Source organism: Crocodylus porosus, unplaced genomic scaffold (genome assembly GCF_001723895.1).
Source record: "Crocodylus porosus isolate Cpor-Errol unplaced genomic scaffold, CroPor_comp1, whole genome shotgun sequence".
NCBI lineage: Eukaryota > Metazoa > Chordata > Crocodylia > Crocodylidae > Crocodylus > Crocodylus porosus.
Window position 1 is genome coordinate 48,653,901 of NW_017728947.1, and position 24,095 is coordinate 48,677,995.

At 42.6% G+C, this 24,095-nt stretch overlaps 1 protein-coding gene across 1 annotated transcript in view; it reads left to right on the plus strand.

Moving 5' to 3' along the window:
• SMOC1 (SPARC related modular calcium binding 1) overlaps positions 1 to 24,095 on the plus strand; it is a 119,871-nt gene that overhangs the window by 54,552 nt on the left and 41,224 nt on the right. Inside the window, exons 6-7 of the mRNA XM_019551034.1 lie at positions 4,062 to 4,118; positions 8,602 to 8,682. Coding sequence (XP_019406579.1) covers positions 4,062 to 4,118; positions 8,602 to 8,682 — 138 coding nt within the window. The remainder of the gene's footprint in view (positions 1 to 4,061; positions 4,119 to 8,601; positions 8,683 to 24,095) is intronic.

Genomic DNA, 24,095 nt, shown 5'->3' on the forward strand with positions numbered 1-24,095 from the left:
TTTGGTTAACTTAATTACATTACTCTTACTTAGTTTGTGTACGTGTTAAATGTGGCGGGGAAGGAGAGGAGTCCTTTTTGTTTAAGCAGGACAGGAACTACATTTCTCTTGCACCATTTTGGATGCTGCTGCAGACTTAATAACTGGGAATTCAGCTTTGGCAGTTAGCAGTGGGAGAATGAGGAGGTGGAATTTTTGTTTAAAAATGCTTTATAATTTTTAGTATGAAGACCTCACCATGTACATACTTGTTTTCTGTTCCCCTTGATCTGTTGCCATTTAATGAACAGCTTGGTTATTTCTGAATAACTCTACAGAAAAGGCCTTGCTGCTTGAGGTTGAGTTAGTTATTTACCAAGAATTTTGTACTTGTTACTATTTCTTTACCTCCTAGAGCTGAGCCTACAATGAGCCCCATGAATCGTCCTGAACTTTGCCAAAGTTCAGATCCATATTTGGATACAAAATGAGTGGCTCGGATCCACTTCTATTAATTCCCCTCTGTCGGCTCCTGAGTTTCTGCTTTGGATCTGAAAAGCAATTCTATAATTGCTTGGTGGGCAAGCATTCATGGAAACAATAGAAATAAGCTTATTATCATACCAGTGTGATAAATTATCATACTGGTAATTTATGATGCCAGATCCTTTCCTGTTTGGACTGCTCTGAGCAGTACTCCGAACAGATTTAGGTTAACTTCTACATTAAGAGTCAATCCTGCTAATACTTATTGTTTATTGCTTCATTGGACTACAGAGTATACCTGAAAAAAAATAGTGTATGTTAATATCAGTGCTGGGGTTTCAGGAGTCATACTGAAGCAGAACACCCTGTTCTGACAAAAGATGGATGTTAGAATCCTCCTTTTAAAGAGAAAATGTCAAGATGAAATCAAGAGCCAGTTTTCCCTAGTGTAATTTCAATGAAATCTAGACAAGAATTTGTCCTGAATATCTTTGAAAATGTCTTATGTATGTTAAATTGGTAATACTTTATAGATTTTTCTGTTAAGAAAACAAACAAAAGGGAATGGCAGATATAATTGGAAACTTTGTTAATTTTTAAAATTGGAAACTCCTCCATTCTATTTGTTGTGATGCTCCATTTTTTGAACACTTTATTTAGCACCATATAGTCACTGTTGTGGATTTCCTCAGTTTTGTCAGTCAGCAACTCTGGGTTATTTCATTTAGGTGGACAAGCACTTTTGTGTGTGGTTTTTTGTTTGTTTGTTTGTTTGTTTTATTCCTGGCCGTACTCATATATGTACATGTGTGATGCTACAGGAACCTACTGCATTTAACTTGAAAAGAAAATAAATGTTATTCAATGTCAAGAAAACTTATGGCTTTAGGTGAAACCCTGCCAAATTTTCCTTTTGATTTCAGTGGGGCCAGGGTTTCACTCGTTGTATACTGAGGTGGTTTGGAAGTTTTTTCAGAGATTTAATTGGCAGAAATTAAAGAAATTTCCATAAAACTGAAACTTTTGGTTGAAAATAATTTTCACAAATTATTTCTGAAGTAACTGCATGGAACAAAAAACTCCCTTTTAGTTTTTGAATTGATCCCACATTTTCACTTGGAGTTCATACAGCATTTTAAACTGCATGTCCTTCTGGTGTCTCAGGCATGCTAATGTTTGATGTTTGTTGCATCCATTCTTTTCTATGGATTACCTGGCCCAGCTACAATCTCTGGCATGTAGCTCAGGTCGGCTGCATTGCATAATACCATGATGTCAAATACAGGATTCTGGGGCTTAGATAGTTCAGTGGTTTAAATAAGCATCACAAATCCATTGCTCCTAAACTTAACTGCATATGTACTAGAAACAAAGGGCTGTGTGAAACATAGTTTAGACTTGGCCATTACTCAGCAAGACACTGTTCTACCACTGCCTCTGTCTCCATCTGAGTAGTGGCAGATGACATTATGCTGTGCAATCTGGTCATGCAAACACCCTGCCTGACATGATAGCTATAAAGAAGAAATATGTTGACTGCAGAGATACTGATTCTGAAGCCTGGTGAGGGGGCCATTAACTTTCTGGGTGAAAATGCAACGTTAAATAATTCACTGCTGGTCCTTTTAATGGAAATATCCAGCTTTTAGGGATGGTGGTGGGGCAGGGTTTTCTTGCATTTTCTCCAGTCTGATTGATGCAAATTCTTTTTAAAATATGAAGTCATTAAAGTCAGTGGTAGTTTGGCGAGACCCAGATTCTGTGAGCTGCTAAGTACTGTTGGGTCATACTGGCTTCACTCCTTGCACTGCTGGATCCAGTTTGCAGCTGAATATTATCCTTGGTTTCCTCGGTAAATTAAGATGTATTTTTATATAAAGCTTTTCGTGAAGAGATCAATCAAGGGGTAAATGAATAGACTCTCTCTTACTCATTTCTCTTCATTCCCTTTACTTATGTGGAGATACATGACTGGAATTCCAGCCACTGCTACTCTGGATTATATTTCAGCACACAGAAGTATGTAAAATCAATGACTTGATGAAAAAGGCATTTAAGCTTAATTCATTTTAAAATGGCTTCTAATGGTTAGAAAATGACATGCAGGCAATACTTTAATCAGTGCCCTAATAGTTTATTACAGGCATACTAATGGTGATTTCCCCCTCCTTTTCCTATAATATGTACAAGCATATCTCAAGTGCAAGTTATTTAAACCTCAGTATTCAGGAAATATCTATGTTCTGCCCTGAACTGTTCAACAATACCACAATGCTCTACAAAAAGACTGGATTGTGGGTTGACTGGGGCTCTCAGTTTTTTTCAGTGTAGCTCAGTTTGTTTTCCATTGCAATAATTCCATCTCCTCAGTACAGACACAGAGGTGCTTATTCACTCTTTCAGCCCTGCACATACTGTTGCTTTAACACAGGGGTGGGCAAAATATGGCCTGGGGGCCAGATCTGACCCACCAGGCCATTCTATCTAGAAAATGTAATATTTATTTGCTCATAGCTGCTTGTCAAAGATGACATGAGCCAGGGGCAGTAGGACCCAGAGGAAACTGGTAGCAGGACCCAGAGGCAAGGCCCACCTAGCCCTGCTCCCCCAACCAAAAAGCCGCTGCCTAGCAGAGGCTTCTGGCCTGGGACTGTGGGACTGTTCCTGCTTCCCTGCGCTGGAGAGGGAAATGTGGCCCTTGACAGCTTGCCAAAACTTGGTAAGTGACCCTCCACCTGAAATAATTGCCTGCCCCTACTTTAACACCATGTAAAGATGAGCCCTAAACCAAGCACCTCATAACTTTTGAAAGGGTTGAAAATCCAGGCCCCAGCCTGAATCCCAAATTTATGAGGAAGGCTTGTGTGTATGAGGTTTCACTTGGAAACTGGGATGCATCCTTTTCTCTATTTCTAAAAATGTTATTTTTCTGTTGTGGATTTTTAAAAAAGTTGTTAATAGAAAAGACTGCAACCTAATTACTAGAAGGCATCTGGAGCACTCCTGTGCTGAGGAAAATGAACCTAAGAAAACAGTTGTCTTTCTCCTGATCTCTTTTAACAACATTGCAGATAGAAAACAGCTTGAAGCTGGCACTGTAAGAAATAAAATTTCCTATTGACAATCCCTTTCTAACAGCTCTGTGATGAACAGTGATGCAGCCTTCCATGGTGGTAAGTTTCAGAAGATGAGTTAAACACAGAAGATAATGGAAAGGATTTTGGTTTGTCAGTTCTTAGCTCCTGCTGTCACAGGATATGAGTTGCATGGGATGTACTTGCCTGATCCTGAAAGGTGATAACTTGATCAGTATATTAGGAGAAGGGGAAGGGGAAGGTAGAGGCAACAACGGGAAACTCTTTCAATTTGCGGTTAGTGTTGGTGCATGTTTACTTTGAAATTTGCTGCTGCTGTCCAGGTAAACTGAGGCTTATTTTGTTCACTGTCTTTCTTCCTGTCTGTCTGTCTTCTCTGTCTCTCTTCTGGACTTGGCCGGGCCATGTACAAATCCCAACCATTCAACAGTACTGGAGAGTAGATAGTATTTACCTCAATAATGGTAGTTTCTTTTCGGTTCTTTTTAACTCTCAATTCAGATGATGGTTCGAAGCCAACACCCACCATGGAGACCCAGCCTGTTTTTGACGGGGAAGGTAAGAGCCTCCTCTTTTTAAGAAAAACTTTTCTCTCTTTTGCTCACACATTTATTATCTAAACATATTTTTTATCCCACAAGTAGAAAAGCCCCCAAATCTTGTAAGTCATCTGCGTTTCAGAGTGCCCTTGGGACATGAGGCACTTTTCCAAATCCTTTCATGTCCTCCCTTCTTCCCTAGTTTCCAACAATAACACCAGTTGGACAGAGCCTTTGGGTAACCTTGGAGAAAAAGGTGTCATGGCTAAAAAATGCTCATTGAGTCAGAAACGTCCGCTTCCTTTCTTCCATCCTTACCCCTGTTGCGCTCTCCACCCCCATGACACTGATGCTGGGAGTTTCATAACCTCTGCAAAACACCAAGGGGAAGAAAATGCTAAACCACGGCCTGCAAATGTTAACCGGGAGGAAAAATGTTGGGAGGCTTATTTATTTACTGCTTTCTTGTGATGCATATACCATTAAACAAATTAAATCAGTGTCCTGGGCCCACCTAATCCTGGGCCCACCAAGGCAGTTTCCTTTCTCAGATGCATTAATCTAAGGATTTCCACCCCCTCCACCCTCCTCAATATGCTGTTGTCTCTCAATCTACTGGACTCTTTGAATTAAAGCAAAGCTTCCAAAATCAGATTTGAGCTGAAACCTGAACCCCAATAAGAACCATTTTGAATGCCATTGCTGGGTAGAGAGAGCTTCAGACTTTAACACTGTCTCTAGGATTGTAAGACTGGTTCAAACCCAGAAATGGATGGGACCTTGCGGGAGTAGATGGTGCTGCTGGTAGCTCTTCTCTTCTCACACAGATAGAAGATTGTGACAATTCTGAGTGAGAAAAAATAAGCTTACTTAGTGGCACAGTTACAGTCCCATCACTTCCACTCAGTGAATCTAAGTTTTATAACTTACATATATTATTTCATATATAAAATTATATGAAAATAGATATAATATCTCAAAACCAACTTTAAAAAAAATCAGAAAACTATACCTGGGGCAAACTGTTGCATTCCCACGTAAGTAAACAGAGGCTCAAATCTAGTGGTCTGTCTAATGCTTACATAAATATTGTGCCTTCTGGCAGGCTTTTGGCAACAGTCTGTATTGTATTAAATTGCTGTTTGTAGTAACAGTGTTTATGCCCTTTCACTTTTCCCCAAGGTGGTGATTATGGATATGCAAGGGGAGGAATGCACTGTGGGGAAAAACAGACTAACTATGGGGAATAATTTCCAGACAGATAGCTTTGCTAGTCTGTGCATACCTTGTCAGGAGCTTCTTTGGGGCAGTGATGGAAAGTACCAACATCTGGAACAATTGGACATAACTAGACAAAACACTTAGAGGGCAGAGAACAGTCCTGCCCTTATTCCCCACAGCATAGCTAAGAATCTAAAAGGTCTTGGCTACCTCTCACTTCTGCGCAAGACATGTAAAACACCAAGCCTTTCTGTTTTTGTGAAGATTTTATAATCCTGCACTGACATAGGAGAGAAGACCAAGGCTAGAAAAGGCCTGCATTGCATCCTGAGACCATGCACCTTCATTGCTTATCACTTTTATTTCTTTCCCTGAATCTGAAAATATATTATTTGATCAATTTGTTTTCTTTTTCTCCATGCACCACTCCTGGCAGGAATAGTCAGTTCTGGCTTCTATTAATGATAGCATTATCTTGTGTGGCTCAATAGAGAAGACAATGTGGGGTAGGAAGCCAGGTGTCCATTTCTTAATTAGGTTCTGACACCGAAACACTGTAAATTCAGATAAGGTTGCTTGGTTGCTTTGCTCTTGTTTTCCGCTAGAGGTACAATTGGATAACTAGACATAGCTATGACTGGGATTCTCAAAGGTGAGTGTGTATGTTAAATGCCCAAACCCTGTCAAATATTGGTAGGATTTAGAGGTTCAATTCCTCTAGACTCTTCTGACAATTACAGCCCCTTATTAGTACACAGTCAGTAAATGATTCTGTTTGAGGTTCCATTTATGGTTGTGCCAGTGCCATGAAAGGTCAGGGGCTGCAAAGGTGTCCTACCAACTCTTCTGTCTTTTTTCCTTAAGTTTACTTTATATATTGGATGCACTTGATGTATAGGTGTCCTACCAAAGGTTTAATTTGAAGGCTATGGAGTCGATGGGGTAGAATGGCCCATCTTTACTAATGGGGAGATGTGTACAAGAATGGGGCTAGAGGAACGCCAGGTAAAGTTGTTTCATAAGGAGGCCAAGATTGTGAGGATGTTCATTTTAGATACTTTGGCTTTTGGGTATGCAATGTCAGGCAGCAAGGGTCTAAATGCCCACAACTGCATTTGAAGTCAGTGATAGCTGTGGAAGCTGAGCACCTCTGTATATGAGACGATTTGCTTTCTTTGATGGCTCACCCACAGTTAGGTTCAAATTTTGGGGTAACTACTGTGTTCACTCCCTAATGCACAACACAGGGTGTCCAGAGCCAGGAAAAACAATTCGATTGATTGACTTCCTGTCCTGCATTTTAATGATTAAAATGTGCGTGTATACACACATGCATGCACACACACACATTCCTCTGAATTCCTTTGCTCCATTTTAGTGCACAAGTTTCAATTCCCTTTATAGTGAATCCCACTTCAGTTGAGGTCAGGTTGTGAAGAATACCATTTTATTTATTTCACTACATGAAGGTCCCTCTGTGTCTTTAAGGTTTTTATTTTTTAGTTAAAATAGCTATTTATTCTCCCCCCAACATACACACACGCACGCACGTACTTTTGGGCTCTATTATTTTTGGAAATTTGCTATATTTTATTTTAATGTATAAGCCACATTCATTCCTGAAAACAATGTGTTTTTTAAGCAGCTTATCTTTCTGTTGCACTTCACCTCCCTTTGCACTAGGAATCTGCTTTTTCCAGGAATCTGATCTGGTGGGAGGAGAAAGCAATTTAAAAATTGGTCGTATCCAGGTTAACAGAATGGAAAATGCATTTGCATGACAGATCCCTTCAGATATATCCTTCCCCACTGCCCCTTCTTCCTTATCTTCCTCTCCCATACCTGGTCTTTTATGCTCCTCAACCTCCTTGCATTCAAGAAATACAGTAATGTCCCTTGAGCCTAGTCATTGCATGGACATCCACTTCCTATCACATTGCATCACCTAGGATGCAAAACTTAGAACCAAGGTAAAAATTGCACCTTAAATTTGGGGCTTTTGGAGCTCTTTTCCTCCATCATCCCCCAGCTTTATTTAATATGTAGGCCCTGATCCTCTCCAACTGAAACAGTGGGAGTTTTCTTGTTGATTTATCTGTGGGTATAGAAACGTCATGATTAAAGTAGCAGGAATACTAATACAGTGATATCTAGATAAGAGTGGTAGTTAGCTATGTTAGTCTAAAGTCAGAAATTACTATGTAAGAGACTGTATTAAAGCAACCTCTTACCTAAACTGGGATACCATTAATATTGCCATATGAAAAATTCTCATTTTAGTAACCTGTAGGAACACTATAGGTGAAAGATATTATCAAGGAATAGCATTTCTTCCTCTCATTCTGTCTTTTTCCTTAAGTTTACTTTATATATTGGATGCACTTTGAATGTAGTCATTTTCTCTGGTGTAGTCAAATTCTACTTTGCTGAACAGACCTTTATAAGTTTCAACAAGTAGAGCAGAAAGATCTTTGAAAATGTATATTTTTAAAGTGTTTAAATAATCAGGAACTAGCATTTAAAGTCAGTTCCAGTGAACACTGGAAAAAATTGTTTTAAAATATTCAAGTTGCCCATGTCTGTCTGAGGGATTATTTCAGGTGCCTCTCTACTTGAGCTTTATTATAACATATTGGTTAAACAACCATTCAATGTCATTCCTTTGAGGGATTAAGGCAGGTTTTAGTGTTTTGAACTTAAGAGGTATTACATGCTTCATCCAAGGATCTCAATGCACTTTGTAAAATGCATTTATCTTTAGTGAATCACATGCATGTTCTTTAAATGCTTTCTTTTAAGTGTTCCCAGCAGTGCTCTGCACTTCTCTATTTATTTTTGTTTTTTTAATATGGACCTAATATGAGGAAGTGGGTGGTCAGCTGCTCTTTGGCTTCTAGGATAATATTTGGATTCCTGATTTGAATGATTTTTGCTGGATTTTTTTTCTATCCCTTGATGGAAAGCATGATGTGCTACAGTACTCAACACAGTCTCTACCTTTTCCAAGTCAGGTTTGAAAGATACTAGGCAGGATAAGAAGAGAGGAGAAAAAAAGCCCACATACTTCATGTAGATGGACTACTTGGAAAGAAAAAATGGAGCATATGTGTGTGTGGTGGGAGATAAAGGTCCATATTGCAGAAAAGAAATACTAAGGAACCCTTGAGGACAATCCAAGTCCCAAGAAACAGGATGTTTCAACCTGAGACAACTCTTCCTCCATGATGTTGCTGCCTCCACTGGTGGCTTCTTTTTGACAGTGTTTCTTTTCTGTCTTTCAGAAATCACAGCTCCCACACTTTGGATTAAGCACTTGGTCATTAAAGATTCCAAACTGAATAGCTCCAGCATGAGAAACTCAGGTAATGCTTGCTTTAAAAACATTTGGAATGTAACTAAAGAGTGATTCCTTATTTCACAGTATTTTTCACTTTGTGCATGCTTAACTCCAATAGCAGTGCTGCTTTGTCACAACATTGCAGAGCAGAAATCTGAGTACACTAACAAGAGAGTCCTCTTCATTGTGCTCCTAAAGTCAGAGTAGGTATATGCTGAGGGCTGTGCCTTCCCTCAAACAGGTATTGAAGGGAAACTAGGTTTCTAGGGTTTTATTGCCTCACCATAGGACTGCCACCTACTTTATTTCACTTCCACTCTCTTCCCTCTCATACTTTTCCAGGCTAAATTTTGGTGGAATATTCTTGCTGCAATGTGTGGCTTACATAGGACTGAGGTTGCTCCTGTGCCTAGGTTCTAGTATTTGTGATGTTCTTATAGCGAAAGAATGCTATGAGAAGAGGCTGAGGGACCTGAATCTCTTCAGTCTCCACTAGAGGAGACTGAGGGGGGATCTTGTGGCTGCCTGCAACCTTGTCAGGGGCCACCAACAGGGATTTGGGGAAAGTCTGTTCACCAGGGCCCCCCTTGGAGTCACCAGGAACAATGGCCACAAGCTGAGGGAGGATAGGTTTAGGTTAGATATTAGGAAGAACTACTTCACTGTAAGGGTGGCCAGAGCCTGGAAGAGGCTTCCCAGAGAGGTGGTACTCTCACCTTCCCTGGAAATCTTCAAGAGGAGACTGGATGGGCACCTGGCTGGGGTCTTATGACCCCTTCCACCCCAGTGCTCCTTCCTGCCCATGGCAGGGGGTCGGACTCGATGATGTGTCTAGGTCCCTTCCCACTCAGTGATTCTAAGATTCTATGCTTTGGGTGACCAGAGGGAACTTCCATCATACTATGTTTTAAGGTACCTTTTTTCTAATGATCCTGAAAGGTACATGATATAAGTGTTACTGGGTTTTAAATGAATGAATATAGAGAATTCTTACTTTCTGTAGCAGGTTGAGAAGGAATACCCATGTATATAAGACACCATGGAAAAAATGAATGTGCAAAGAGTAAAACATCACAGGTAGCAGCATGGGGGGGTGGCTCAGGTAGGAAGAGAGCAAAGACGAGGAAGCAGGTAGTAATAAGAACATCCATACAACAGGAAGTGGAAACTGTAAAAAAGAAAAAAAAAAAAGATCTCAGATTTTGATAGAAGAGTGGGGAAAAGTTACGAGAGGGACATGGGGTCTGAACAATAAGATAAAATGACTGTTATCTGTGTACATTTTTGCCTTGCACTGAAGGGAAACAAGATGGATGATGGGAATTGGGAGGCTAGAAAAGATTAGGATGCCAGAGATGGCCGCAGTTTTGGTTTACAGTTCTGAAAAACTTTTGTCACCATCAAACAAGTTTTTATAAACAGTTAAAAAGTACATCTGCAATAGCTCATGTAAAATTTTACTAGATTACTTGGGCTAGGGACAGACATTCAAAAAGCCTGAGCCTGAATTGATTTACTCTTTGCAGGTTAATCTAAGCCGTGCAGCTTAAACTGATTAATAACTGGACAAACATTCTCTGTTAAATCAGGAAATGCAGGCATGTGCCTGCAGCGGCTTAAGCCAGAATCCAGAGGTTACTAGAGCATGCCTGGCAGCCACTGCCAAAGGGGAGGGAAGAGAGATTCCCTCCCTGCTAGAGCGGAGGAGCCAGGCACCAGCTGGGGCTAGCAGGACACACAGGATGCCAGCTACCAGCCTGGGGGTGTGGAGGGGAGGAGCTGCTGCCAGACTGAGGAGAGGGGATGGAAAAAAACTCCCTTGTCTGAAGCAAGCATGTATTGAACACAGCAATTTGCAAAGCATACAACAAGGAATTATCAAAACTCTTCCCCTAAGCTAAGATACAGCCCAATAAAACACAGCATACACAACTTAGTCTAACTTAAAATGCAAAGAGAGAGCCTTGCATAAGTCTTACTAATCCTAAGGGCAGAGGCAGGCATCCAGAGAGGCTTTGTTTAGGTTTCACAGGTTGTGCTTTATAATGTAAATGTATATAGTTCTCTGCATTGTTTGGTCTGCAACCTCCAGCTGGAAGCTATCTACAACTTCCCATAACTCCATCTCCAGCACGTATGCATGTTGATTGTCAGGTTTTTGCCAACACTTCCCACCTCTCAGGTTGGTCCTGCAGATCTTAGCTCTGGGCTCAGAGGTGCAGGTCTTGGATCTGCACACGGGGGACTAGCTTGCCTCTCTCCCCTGCTCCAGGACCACTGTGGAATTAATCCCCACCCTGGAGGTGTGGCTGGGGCTGCCAAACCCCAGGTGCAGTCCACAGGGCTTGCAAGAGGGGCCAGGCAGAGCGGAGGGAGAGGGGATGGAGGGAGGAATTTGCCACAGCAGCCATGGCAGGCCAGCGTCTGGCCATGCCCCACCCCTGCCCAGCTAGAGAGCGGAGGGGAGGGGCCAGCCCAGCTCTCTAGAGCAGAACCCAGCCCAGAGAGCATGCTGGGATACTGGGGGTCTCTGATTTAACTTAAACCAGCAAGGAGTCTGGGACAGATATTGCATAAGCCGGTTTGAGCCAATCGATTAAGTTTGATACTACATTCAACCAGGTTTATCTCAAACTGGTTTCAGCCATTTTCAAAGTGATTTATGTGTAGTGAATGTCTGTTCTGTTACAGGTTTAAACCAGTTTCTGATCACTTAAACTGGTTTGTGTATCCCTAGCTTTGGGAGGCAGTGCAAACTACTGCTTAGTGTGCTAGACTCTTGGTTTTCTTCTTAGTATACCCACTGTCTCTGTGGCCTTGGGAAGTTCACTTAACCTCTCCATGTCTTTTCCCTATGGTAAAGTAAATGTGATGCTTTTCTGGCAAAGCCTGCTATATTGCTGCCATATAGTCAGTGTAGACAAAAAATATTAAGCTGGAATCAGAATATAAGAAGTCTGACTGCCAGTCTTCTGCCCTAACCACTAGATATTCATAACTTCATGACCTTCAGACTGGGTTTATAGCACTTTTGGTCTGTGATGATGCCCTCTCTGAAGACACCCCTTCCCCCCTGCTGAAACTTTACCTTGGTTGGAATCATTGTGCTTGCTTAGTGATGTTTTAAGTGTAGAGCAAATACCACCTGTGCTCTGTGAGCTGCCAGTGGTACAATTCAAGGCAGTGGGTCTGCTCTCCAGAGCCCTATAGAGTTTTGTCCATGACTGTTTTGGAAATCAGTCTCTCCTTAAGTCACTATCCTGGCCACTGAGATGAGATGAGATGCTCTTGCTTCCAGTTCCCAAGTTTAAATTCTGGGAGGTGATTAAAGGGGTGTCCTTGGAGAATGGGGTTTTGGTTCTTACTCTTCCTTGGCCTGAGACATCCCAAGTTTGTTGATGTTCAGGGTGTGCTGCAAGGGCTATCTGTTTGAACAAACTTTTCCTCGGGAAGCTCCCTTGTGTAAGAGGGAGGTTGCTTGGGAAGGAGCTCCTTTTGTGAGATTTGCTTTTGTCTATTCTAGTCTTACTTGATGATTTCTTCTCTTTTCTTTTTTTAAAGCTACTCTAAACTAACCCATAGGCTGCAATGGGTTTTTATTTTATAAATCCCAAACTAATTCTTCCCTTGAGAATGAAAATGAGTGTAAAGAGGCAGCTGTCATAGCCAGCTAAAACAGGCTGGTTGGATAGGCTCAGTGAACATTACTGATGCTTCTATAAAATTTATTTGCCCTAATACCTTGTAGTTGATTAAGAGAAGTTAGTGATTCTAGGCTCAAATTTTCATACTGTGCCACACAAACAAGCAGTCATTTCTATTTGTTACTATAAATTATTAATGTTGGGAAATGCTGCTTCATGAAAATGAGGTTATGGAACAGCTGACACATTTTAAACATACAACTCTCAGCTTCCTCCCTGCTGTTTTTCTTTTCGGGTCTTTGGCATACGTGGCAAAGGACAGCATCAAACATTTAGGATCTGTGGGTGAAAACTTTGGTATAAGAGCTAAGTAGCATTATTAATGAAAAATATTGCATCTTTAAATGTCCTTTAATTTGTTTACCCACTGTGAAACACTAATCTGAATTAAATTGGACATCCAAAATTAGTGGATGCTTTTGGTAATTTTAGCCCTTAACAGCTTGAGATCTTCCTGTACAGTGTATTTCCATTTTTTCTTGTGTGATGTTTCATGTTAGGGTTAGAGTAAATTTTTACTACCATAGTGTTAGACTTTGTTTTTAGTGATTGCTTGGATGTATAGCCTGAGTCTGCAGCTCCTGTATTTATGTGGACAAGTGGCTTAAACCCTTCTTGCTACAACTAATGGAATAACCTGAAGTTACAGGTGGAAAAAACCTACTCACTCATTTCATTTCACCATTTGCTTCTCCCCCCACTCTGACCATTGCCTGTTTACTCCATACAATGGATAATAGTTTCTAGCATAATTTGAGTCCCTCAAGCAATAAAGCATTTACCACTTCCTGGAGGCAGCTATTCTGTAATCTGATATGACTTGACTCCAGACAGGTTTTCCTAATATAGAACTTACATTTTCTTTTTTATTGATTTATCCTTACGACTTCCAGGTTCTACCTCTTTGTATTACCCTAATTCATTCCTTGGTGCTGTTGTTTGTCTTCTTTTTTTTTTAAACCTGGTTCCTTGGCCATCCGTAAGTCATTTAGCCATGCATTCAGAACCTAACAGAGTTCAAGCAATTATTGTTTTAACAGTAACTGTAATCTGCACTTGTATTGGACAGCCATGGGACAACATACTGTGGCCACATCCATCATGAGAAGGGTATAGAAGTTGCCTACCAGATCAGACAAGTGTCTTTCTGATTTGGCTATTTTCAGTTGATTCAGAGAAGGCTGCTAGTATTCTCCTAATGGACTACGAACAAAAATTGTTTTTGTGTACCTTTGTTTATAGCTTCTGTCAACTAGACGTTGTTATGTAGTCTTTAGTATCCACATGATTTTAAAAAAATGCAGGTGAAAAGAATGGGACTTGGGATTTCATAGTTTCATAGTTTCTAGGGTTGGAAGGGACCTGAGCAGATCATCTAGTCTGACCCCCTGCCATGGCAGGAAAGAATACTGGGGTCAAATAACCCCAGCAAGATGTTCATCTAACCTCCTCTTAAAGACCCCCAGGGTAGGGGCCAGCATTACTTCTCTTGGAAGCTGGTTCCAGACCCTAGCCGCCCTGACTGTGAAGTAGCGCCTCCTGATGTCTAACCTAAACCTACCCTTCTGGATTTGGGCCCTGGGGCTGTGCACCACCCCTGCCTGGTGCTGTGTGCTGGAATTGGGCTCCAGGGCCCTGCACAACACCCCATACCTGTGTGCCAGGATACCCCTGTATACCTGATCTAGTTTACAGGGCCATGGCCTGCAAGACTCCCCAGGGACCTGTGGGGAGCCCTGCAAACCAGATGACATGGCACTGAGCCTGATCTGGTCCACCACCCGTGTGGTTGAGCACCCCTGAATTTAAATGTTCACTGAAGCAGGCCTGGAACTCAAGTGTCTCTTTTCCCAGGTGAGTGTTCTGCCCTGGGATGAGGCAGGTTTCTCCGTCATCCCCTGTCCCCCACTCCCTCAATACCCCAGTAGGCCTGTTCCACTTAGCATGGATTACTGATGTCAATATTATTGAGTCAAAGAGCAAGAGCATGAGAGGGACTGTTGTTTGGTGGTGGGAGACCTGGGTTTCGGTCCCTGCTCCAATGAATGTTTGCTTATTTTTCAAAGTGGAACAGCATTGGCAGGAGTACCCTCCTTCCCATCCCACAGTGCCTTTATAGCATGGAGGTTTGACCACTTTCCTGGGTGGTAGGAGATGTGAGCGTGTTGAAAGCTTCTCAGGAATAGTTGTCTCCCAGTTCTTAAGTGAATCCCTTGTTTGCTCTGCTCAGTGGAATGTGGATGCCACCTTTCCAGTAATTCTGTGGATTTAGCCTTCATTTCACTCATCTGTCTTAAATTCCCTCAAATCAAATGTTTTTGGTCAAATGTCAAAATCTGGTCAGACTCATTTGAGCCAAACTTTATTCAGTTTTTTTGGTTCATCTGTTGAACCAAATTATAATTATACATACATGGCCATATAATATATGTGGCACTTTTCTTTACATATTGTGTAGGAGTGGTAGTTAGAAAGACCCTACCTTCAAATCTGCCATGATTTGAAAAGAGAGGGATGATGATTCTTTCTGGATTGTCTGCCCTTCTTCATCCTCCCAGCTGAAATAGCACTGTGGATACCTTTGCTGTTCATTATAAGCCATGCTTTGGGGTGATGCCTGAAAATGCATTTTATTACTAAAAAATAAAATAAAATCCAACTGTTGCTCATTTGTGAGCGCCCATCTTCACCAAGGAATTCATGGCTGCTCCTTGACTTTCAGAACTGGGTCTTCTTCAAAACTGTTCATGCTACTAAGTGATTTGGTTTTGGGTTAGAGAGAGATTCCAACGATGTATCCAACCTACCCTGACAACCTTTAAGAAAACCACAGGGTGATGTAATGAGCTCATGCATGGAAAAATAAACAGCTCTAGGAAAACCAGCAGTAGCAGCCTCAAGTAAATACTCTGCAGTCACTGGGGTTTTGAACATGACGTTATTTGAAAGGAAGAATGAGTAATATATTAAGGTTAGCAGCTGAAGACAGGTTTGTGTGTGTATGTTTTTTTAGAAATCTTGCTGTTTATTTCAAAATCCTACTTCTTGGATGAATTCCAATTCCATGTGGGTTGTTCTGGGCGTCTAGAGGCTGTTTGGGCGTCCTTAACTTACAGCTTTTCAGTGATAAAAATGTCTGTTTTTTGAAGCTGTTTAGCACAGGGCAAAGCTATAAATGAGTTCTGAAGAATGGCTCACAGACTAGAATCCTGTTGTTCACATTTAACTTGCTGAGCCTGATCCTCAAGGTGACTTGTATGGATGTGTAAGAGTTAGCAGCCAGAAAGCTGGGTGTCAGATGTGCAAGGAAGCAGAAACAGCAGGGCCTCTTGAGATTTAAACTTGTGCATCTCCATGTACAATACGGAGGTCGCCACAGCTCATCACACTAAAACAGTATGGGCGCCCAGTGAATGTTGCTGGAGCATACCACATTCCTTTCCAAATAGCTGAAACCTGCTTGAGAAAAACAGCAGGCAATCTTTGCTAATCCTTGGTGGTGAAGATTCAGTCCCTCATCATCATACCTCTGCATATATGCACATAGTTTCTGCAAGCCAGGTCTTTTTCCTCTGTCTTTGTTTATTGCCTTGATTAGGTGCTTATAACTAATAGCTAATGCCCTAATTGTATGCCTTCCTCTAGGACAGGGAACAGGGATAATTCTCTGGATAGAGCCTGATACTGTCTTGGGCTTCATGTACACTTAAGGTGTGATTAACCAGTTCACCTGGCCACATGTTCAGTCAGAAAATAAAAAGACAATAAAAAGAGGAATAAACTACAAAGTTATTCCAACTATTTTGTGAAATAACTTTGTAGCTGCTTCGTATCATGCCATTCATTGAATATATGGTCAGGGGTCCCTGTGATTGGGAGTCCTGTCAGCTGATTGGAGACCCACACCCCTTTTGTGGCTGGGAGATATCAGCAGCTATGGTCTCCTTGCCACTGGGACCCCTGGGGTGCTCCTGCAGCTGGAAGCCCTAGTCCGCTGATGGGGTGCTTAGTCCTGGGCACTTATGGTGAGCCCTGTCAGCTGACCCATGCTCTCAGCCAGTGGATCTTGCTTCTTGCCAGTGCAGGAGGAATCTAGGTTCAGGCTTCTCCTGCACTGGCAATAAAGTGCGATGGGATCTAATATGTGATCCTTACAGTCACGACTCCTGCCATGTATGTGTGGCATGACAGAAGGTGCTATTGTGTGAATTGTACATTAGATCCTTATGTCTTTACCTGCAAGTGTAGAGGGGCCCTTGGTTTATCACATTGTTTCTTGCTGGCTGTAACAAGATGGCAAACTCTAAAACTCTGTGTACAAATTCAGGGGTCTTCTGTGTTGTGTCTTTGATGCCAAAGCCCTGCTTTTGGAATAAAGGTATTTATTACTTAGTCAGTCAGGTGACTCTGGCCAAGACGTTGAGGAAGTTAGGACAGAGGAGCTCTTGGAGGGAAACCAGGGGCAGGCAAAACTGGGGAAGAAGTGTACACTGAGGGTTATATTTTGTTGTTTGAGATTTTCCTATTATCAGTATTGCCCAGGAAACTGGCAAGGCTGGACTTCAACCCCCGGACTAACATACTGTGTTGAGGATGGGAAAGCACTGAACCCATTTATATTTCTGGGTTGAACTGATTATCATTTTGGAGATGGGGAGGGAATGTGGCAGATTTTTTTTTTTTTCTTCATCTGGTTCTTTGGGTCATGCCCCACCTCTCTCAGCCTCTCTAGCTAACCAGTTGCTCCTCCCCTGACTCATGGAATCTACCTGTTTTTCCATCTCTCTGTCTTAAGATTTCTGAGTCTACATGGCTCTGGACTTGACTTCTATTGCCACCAAGACCTTTGCTCGCCCTCCTTATTGCCACCAGGCTACCTGGGTCTGTGCTGGTCTTAAATACGCTCCATCTCTTTGCCAGCCACGTTGAACTTACCACATTAATATATGGTGGATTGTAGGGCATCCAAAACCACGTTCTACAATTGCACATTGGTAATAGGCAAAAGTCTTGGTAATTGGGACATCAGCTGGCGGATTGGCAGGAAGATGGGACATTTGTGCCTCATGAGAGCAGGAGAGGGGGAGCTGATATCAGCAATGAATGGACAGAACGGAGACAGAAACTGGACTCTGGGAGAACTTAACCAGATGCAAATCTAGTTTTAGTGAAAGCAAAGCAAATTATATGCTGGGGCACTCAGAATCCGAGAGAGAAATCTATGTCCACAATAGAGACTTGCTCCCACTGGCGTTGTCTTTGTCCCACATCACTGCCTCTATCTTCTCCCACCATGTATACAAAAAGGTTAAAGCATGGTAACTCTGCAGGGGTACAAAGGAGAGAGAATAAAACCCATCTGCTGCATCAGGGGAAGGGGCTGAGGGGAGGGAAAAGGTGCACAGACAGCTTGTGGTCCAAAGTCTTGCGCAGCAGTTGAGCATCCCTCTTGGGTGTAGTGCTACATCTTGAAGGTGCAGCTATCTTCCTCCCTGTACAAAAGCTCCATGCTTGGTCAGAGTGCTATCCAAATGGAATACTTTGCGCTCAGATTTCTCTCTCCTTATTTTTAGAGCGAGTGTTTTTCTGTTTGGCCTTTCTGGTAGGTGTAAAGCCAGCAACCTGAACTAAGAAATCTCTGTTCAGGAGAAACTTCATGAGTATAAAACTTCACCAGTGCCAAGTTACTCCGTCACTTGCCCACTTTTCTTTTCCTTTGCACTGTGAAACTACATGTCACTTTCTGGTGAATTCCTGCTTTGTTTAAACCTTGGAAGCCAGATGACAGATGATCTCTTGCACCCCTGTACTCCCCTTGCCCCCCCCACTCTCTCTTCCCCCGCACCCTACTCCCCCACCCCAGTTACAGCTGCAGTCCAGTCACTCCTTTTCTTGGCTTCTGCTGTCTGGGAGAGTCAGACTCCATCAAAAAATCTCATATGGAGATGCTATTGGAAATTAGAAATGGAGTGATATATCATTAGCAAGTGTGCTCCTTTAGCAGACCATGGTGTGACAGGTGTGGCTGAGAAGGGAGTATGCAATGTGGAGTGGGGTGGGGGAGGGCAGTGGAAGAGTTTAGGCTCTGGACCCTTCTCAGACAGCCAGCAAACGAAGTCATAAATAATGTGCCACTGGGGACCAGTTAATCCACTCTATGAAAAGGTGCAAAGTATACAAGTGGGAAAAATAACATAGTATAATAATCGACATGCAACCCTAGGTGCTAAACCATATGCAGCTAGGCAAATAAATGAGGCACCCCCTTAGCGCTATGTGATAAATCATTCCCAAAGAATTCCGTCTCCCCTCACTCCCAAAGAAAGAAAACAAATTACTCTAGACACAGAGTCATAACTGCTACCCCACAGCTGCCTGTTAAGTAAAATAGGCTGGAGAGAGAGGAGGGGGATGGGGAATCCAGAGGCAGAAAGAGCTGGAGCAAAATAGTTTGCTAAAACCCTGTGGATTTCCATTTAAGGTTAAAAATAAAAACCAGGTGGGTCAAATTCCTCTCTTGTAGAACTCAATCAAGGATTGGGTGGGAAGGTATTACACCAACAATTAACTTGGTCCCTTGTGACAAGAAGAGGTTGGAGAGATCACATTTGCTTTTTGCAGAGACTGTTTCATGTGAAAGGGTGATGGGAGCAAGCTGAGTAATTGCCCAAGCTGTCAGGAGCACCCACGCACAGGTGCCCTCTCATTTATTCCGTCCACATAGTTTGTGTTTTTTTGCACAGACAACATGTGAGTGCCCAGGTATCCTGGGAAACTCTGAGTGGAGGCACAGTGTTCACAGAAGCCCTAAGTCAGGGTGGGCACCAAGCAGCATGGGTGCCACAAGAGGCATGGCCAGCCTATGTGTGTGTGTAGCACAGGCTGGGGAGGGAACAAGCAGTACTGTGGTGGGGAAGGGAGCAAAAGGCAGAGCAGCAGCTCAAGTAGGGAGTATAGGGCAGGGAGCAGAAAACAGAGGCAGATTGGGTAAGGGAAACAGATCAGATTGGCACTAAGGGGGAGTGGGAGGCTAATTTATGGCACACCTTCCCAAAAGATTGTCCCCGCCTGTGGCACACCTTCCCAAAAGTTGTGATCTTCCTTAGATCCTTTCTAAACATGGTTCAGTTATCCAGAGTTATAGGTACTTCTAAGGTGCTGATCAGCATTGTGCTCAAACACCAAAGGTGGTTCTTACAATAGTCATTCAAACAGTGTTGCAGACAAGCTAGCCTTAATCAGATTAAAGTTTCTTACCTACTGCCTTACATCTTTGCCCTCAAAGTACTGTGGCATCCTGAACTGCTATATTCCAGCCAGCCAGCAGAAGCAGGTGACTCTTTCCAACAGTACAACAACAGCTTTTCTACTGCTAACGTAAAGGTGTGTGGAAGTGGGAAGGGTAGAGGTTGTGAGTTCTCCCCAGAGCAGTTGAAAAGACTAGGATGGAAGCACCTACAATTCTGAGTTTGCTTACTATAGGTTCATTTTTCAGTTTTGGAGGGGGAGCTGAAACAGAAGAGTGAAAGCAAGGGGGGGCTAACAGACGTGTCCAAATGAGGCAGTTAACCAGAAGTTCACTGGCCACATGAAGTGCTGAGAAATTGTAGTAGAGAAAAGGGAGTAAGAGAAACCCATCCGCTCCCTCAGAAATAGGAGAAAGAACATCTAAGATGAAGTGTTTTGACTCAGATGCTGGAAATGCATCTTCTGGTAAGTGAAGCAGGCCTGAAGTAAAGTATAGATCTGGATTCAGATTTAAGCCTTTTCACTTTGGGAGTGTTCAGATGTAAAGTTCTGTTTTAGCCTGTTACAGAGGTTTGGATATACCCCTTATGGTCACTAAATGGTAACCAGGCTGGGTAGGAAGATCAGACCCCGATCCAGACTTCCTCAACATCCAAGAAATTCAGCTTGGATGTGGGATCAGAGAGGAGGGAATGGAGGGAGAGAGAGAGAGAGCTTGGTTTAAGCCACTCTGCTCTTAGGGATTTCGGATTGTGTTTGCAGAGATCAGCTCAGTGGTCCAAGTTCTAACCCATCTTTCCAATAACGATCAGGAACCACTGATCTAATCCAGTTAAGTCTTTAAAATACAATCCTAGAAATGTGGAAGGGATTTAAGAGACTATCTATTCCCTCCCTCTGCATTGGATCAAGTATACCTAGACCACCCCTGACCGATCTTTATCTCAGAGGCATTGGTAGCCATTTCAGTGCCCTAGGCAAAGCAGGGAGAGGGGGAGAAGGGGCAGAATGTTACCTGCCATGGTGCAGGCTTAGCACATGCCAGTTTCTGCTGTAGTGCAGTCTTGGGTTGCTGTGTCTTCAGGACAGCCTCCCAGGGTACAGGGTCTTGGAGATTTACTATTCTGCCAACCCTTCTTCATTGGTGCCTGAGGATGGTGCCCCTCTTGCTGCATTATGCTACTGTTTTATTTAATATGTTTATAAAGCCTTTAGTGACAGGGATTCCAGAACATCCCTTGGTAGCCTTTTCAGTCACTAACTATCTGTACAGATGGATTAGATTTTAGGAAATGTTTTCTAAATCTCTCTAGCTGCAGATTAAGTTGATTTACTACTTCCCCTGTCCTCAGTAGCCAGGGAGAACAATTGGTTGCCTTTTTTTTTTTTTTTTTAAATAGCAATCTTGTCCATACTGGATGGGTGTCATTTTACCACTTCAATTTTCTCTTTTCTATACTGAACACACCCAGTTCCTTTCCTTACAGATATTGTTTCTTAATCTTATATTTTTATGATTATTCTTTACTACAGTTCTTGTTGCTCTCTTCTTCTGGACTTTTTTCAACTTATCTTTCTCTTAAAGTTGAGGCCTGTCCAGTCCCAAGAAGGAAATAATTACTTACTTTGTCTTGCCTATGACACTCCTGTGAATGCAACCTAGAATTGTTTGCTTTTTTTGCAACAGCGGCATATGGTTGACTCACAGATTCTGTTTTTGGGTCTCTGTAAACCTCCACATCCTTTTCTGCCATATTCTTCTTACCCAGTTACTTTTGATTTTGTATTTGTCCACTGGATTTCTTGTTTCTGAGCCTACCATTTTGCACTACTGTTGACTGAATTTCATCTTAAGCATTTCAGACCAATTTTCCAACTTACTGAGATTTATTGGCCTATGTAGCAGTGATCCTGCCTTGAGCAGGGATTGGACTTGGATGACCTCTTGAGATCCCTTTCAGCCCTACTTTCCTACACTCTTATGATTCATCTGAATTCTAATGCTGTCCTTCAAAGTGCTTGTGACCATGTCATTGTAATATTGTAAGTACTCTGTGTTCTATCATCCAAGTTGCTAATGCAAATGTTGAATAGTACTGGATCCAGGACACACCCCTGTAGGACACCACTTGATGTGTTCTTCTGTTCTGACCAAGAGCTATTGAATTGATCTTTGGTTCTCTGTGTGCTTGTTTGTGTGTGTGTGTGTTTCGCCCACCCATTTGTGAACCCATTCTAAGGTGACCCATTCTAGGATGCTTCAGTGGCCACCCTAGTAGTAACCCATTTGCCCAAGAGGAACATGCAACTCCTCTGGCAGTTTAAGCCTCAGTAGCAGCCACCTTTATTCTGTAAGCCTGCTACTGATCCCCAAGATAAGGGCTTCAGCCCCCTTCTGTGGCTCCCTGGTCTTAGATCGTAGTAAATCCTTAAATAGAATTCTGCACTGCACTGTACATACAATAACTCTCCACTCCTCCTGTGGAAGAAAGCCAGCAGTTTGGCACAAATGGTATTGCCGAGGGATACATTTTAACTCTTTAAAAATGAAGTTTCTAACTAAGGTAAATCTCTAGCACAGTTTTGCCAATAGACAACAGAGCAAGAATTGACATTTTTCAACTAAATAATTTTTCATTGGAAAACACCCATTTGTCTAAAGCAGGGACCAGCAACCTTTATAAGCTGCAGGCTGGAACAACAGAGCTCCAGTCTGGCAGGGGCCAGGCAGCTTTGGTGGTATATCAGCAGTAGAGCAGGAGGGGTTTGTCTGTAGCTGTGCTTGGGCCAGGCCTCTGGCTCTGATGCAACTCCCTACTTGCTGGAAGCTGTGCCTTCATTGCAGCTGAGGAGTGGGATGTGGGGAGAAGCAGTGACGACATGGGCACAGCTTCCAGCCCCAGCATGGGCACTGGCACAGATAAAGCCCTCTGGTTCTGTGGACCAGATACAGTGGCTCTGCAGGCTGGATCCAGATCCAAAGTAATTTTTTTTTTAATAGGAAAGTTTTCTCAGATTTAGGATGGAATTTCTGGTCACAGCAATGAGCAGACCCAGCAGCCTGGTGGTTAGACACTTCCTTGGGTTGTGGTGGCCTTCTTTTAAGTCCCTGTTTTGCCTCAGTTAATGTGAGCACTGGAATATGGGTCTTTCATATCCCAGTCCAGCTATAGTGGATTGTTTAGTGTTTTATTTTTACAAAAACCTTTGTTGCACTATGACAACCTTTAGGGCTTTTAAATCCCAACCAGTTTTCTACCCACCTCAAGTCAGCAGTAGTGCACTGCCACTTTGAGAGATCAGAGCTGTGGTCCCTCTGTTTCTTGGTAAGCATCAGGTTTTCAGCCTGAGGTTTTGAGGCAAATATCAACTCTTTGAAGTGGTTCTGCTTGCAGTTAATCTTCTGGCTTTCAGAGTTGGACTACAAACACAACCCTGCAGTCCAGCTAAAGAGGAAATCCCAACACTTCATCCACAGAAATGATGATGAAGCATGATGCTACTCAAACACAGGTGGACGTCTAGGTGTGGAGAAAAATGTTTTATAACTCAGTGGAAAAACTTGGAAAGTGAAGGCAGTTCCATAGGTATCAATGATCTGGGTAGTTATTGGTGCATCTGAATCATCCTGCCTCTGAGCTTATTTGTCTTTTGGTTAGTTCAGACTGACCAGTGTGTGACCAGTCTATTTGTATTTCTTCTAGGCCTGATTAATATGGCTGATGGATGGTATCACAGCTATGTTTGCAGCTGAAAATACAGTACTTGGTATAAAGGCCTTCCATTCAAGTAGTCAAAGCACTTTCATTCACTGTGTTAGCTTCACAGTAGCCCTGGGGAACTGGGGCACAGATCCATCAGTGACCTGGACACACGTAGCAGCAAGGCAAGGTGACAGAGCCAACTTCTCCAATCCTGCTTTTTAACCACACTTACAGCTTTCTTTCAAAAGTTCCCTGCTGTCTTGAGAGAGGCAGATGCCATTATCGCAGAGATGGTATGGTGCAGAAAGATTTATGGATTTGGAAGAGAACTGCTGAGCCTTAGGGAAACCACATTTATCCATCGAGCTAAAGCCGAAGTAGGCTGCCGCCTGTTGTGTATTCTGCCAACGCTGCTTGGAGCCTTCTCTTCCCAGTTTTACTTGATGTAAACAACACCCCATGTCTTTAATAATATCCACCTGGCTTGTCAGACAGCCAGATGGGTCCATTACCCCATCAGTCATTTGAATTTCTGCATGGGGACCTTGGATGTGTGTTTGAGGAGTGTCTGAGAGAGACAGCACACTATTATGAATGCAATGCTGCATCTCTCACAGGGGAAAACTGTTTCATAAGTAAGGTCCAACTCGAGGTGCCCTGTCCTCTTCTCCTAGAAGTTCATTGCTCCAGAGACACCAGGTTTTCAAACGTGTTACAAAGCTTGTAGAAGCAGTCGAGTGAAAAAGAAGTAGTTAGCATTTTAGTGCTGAGCAGCTACTGTT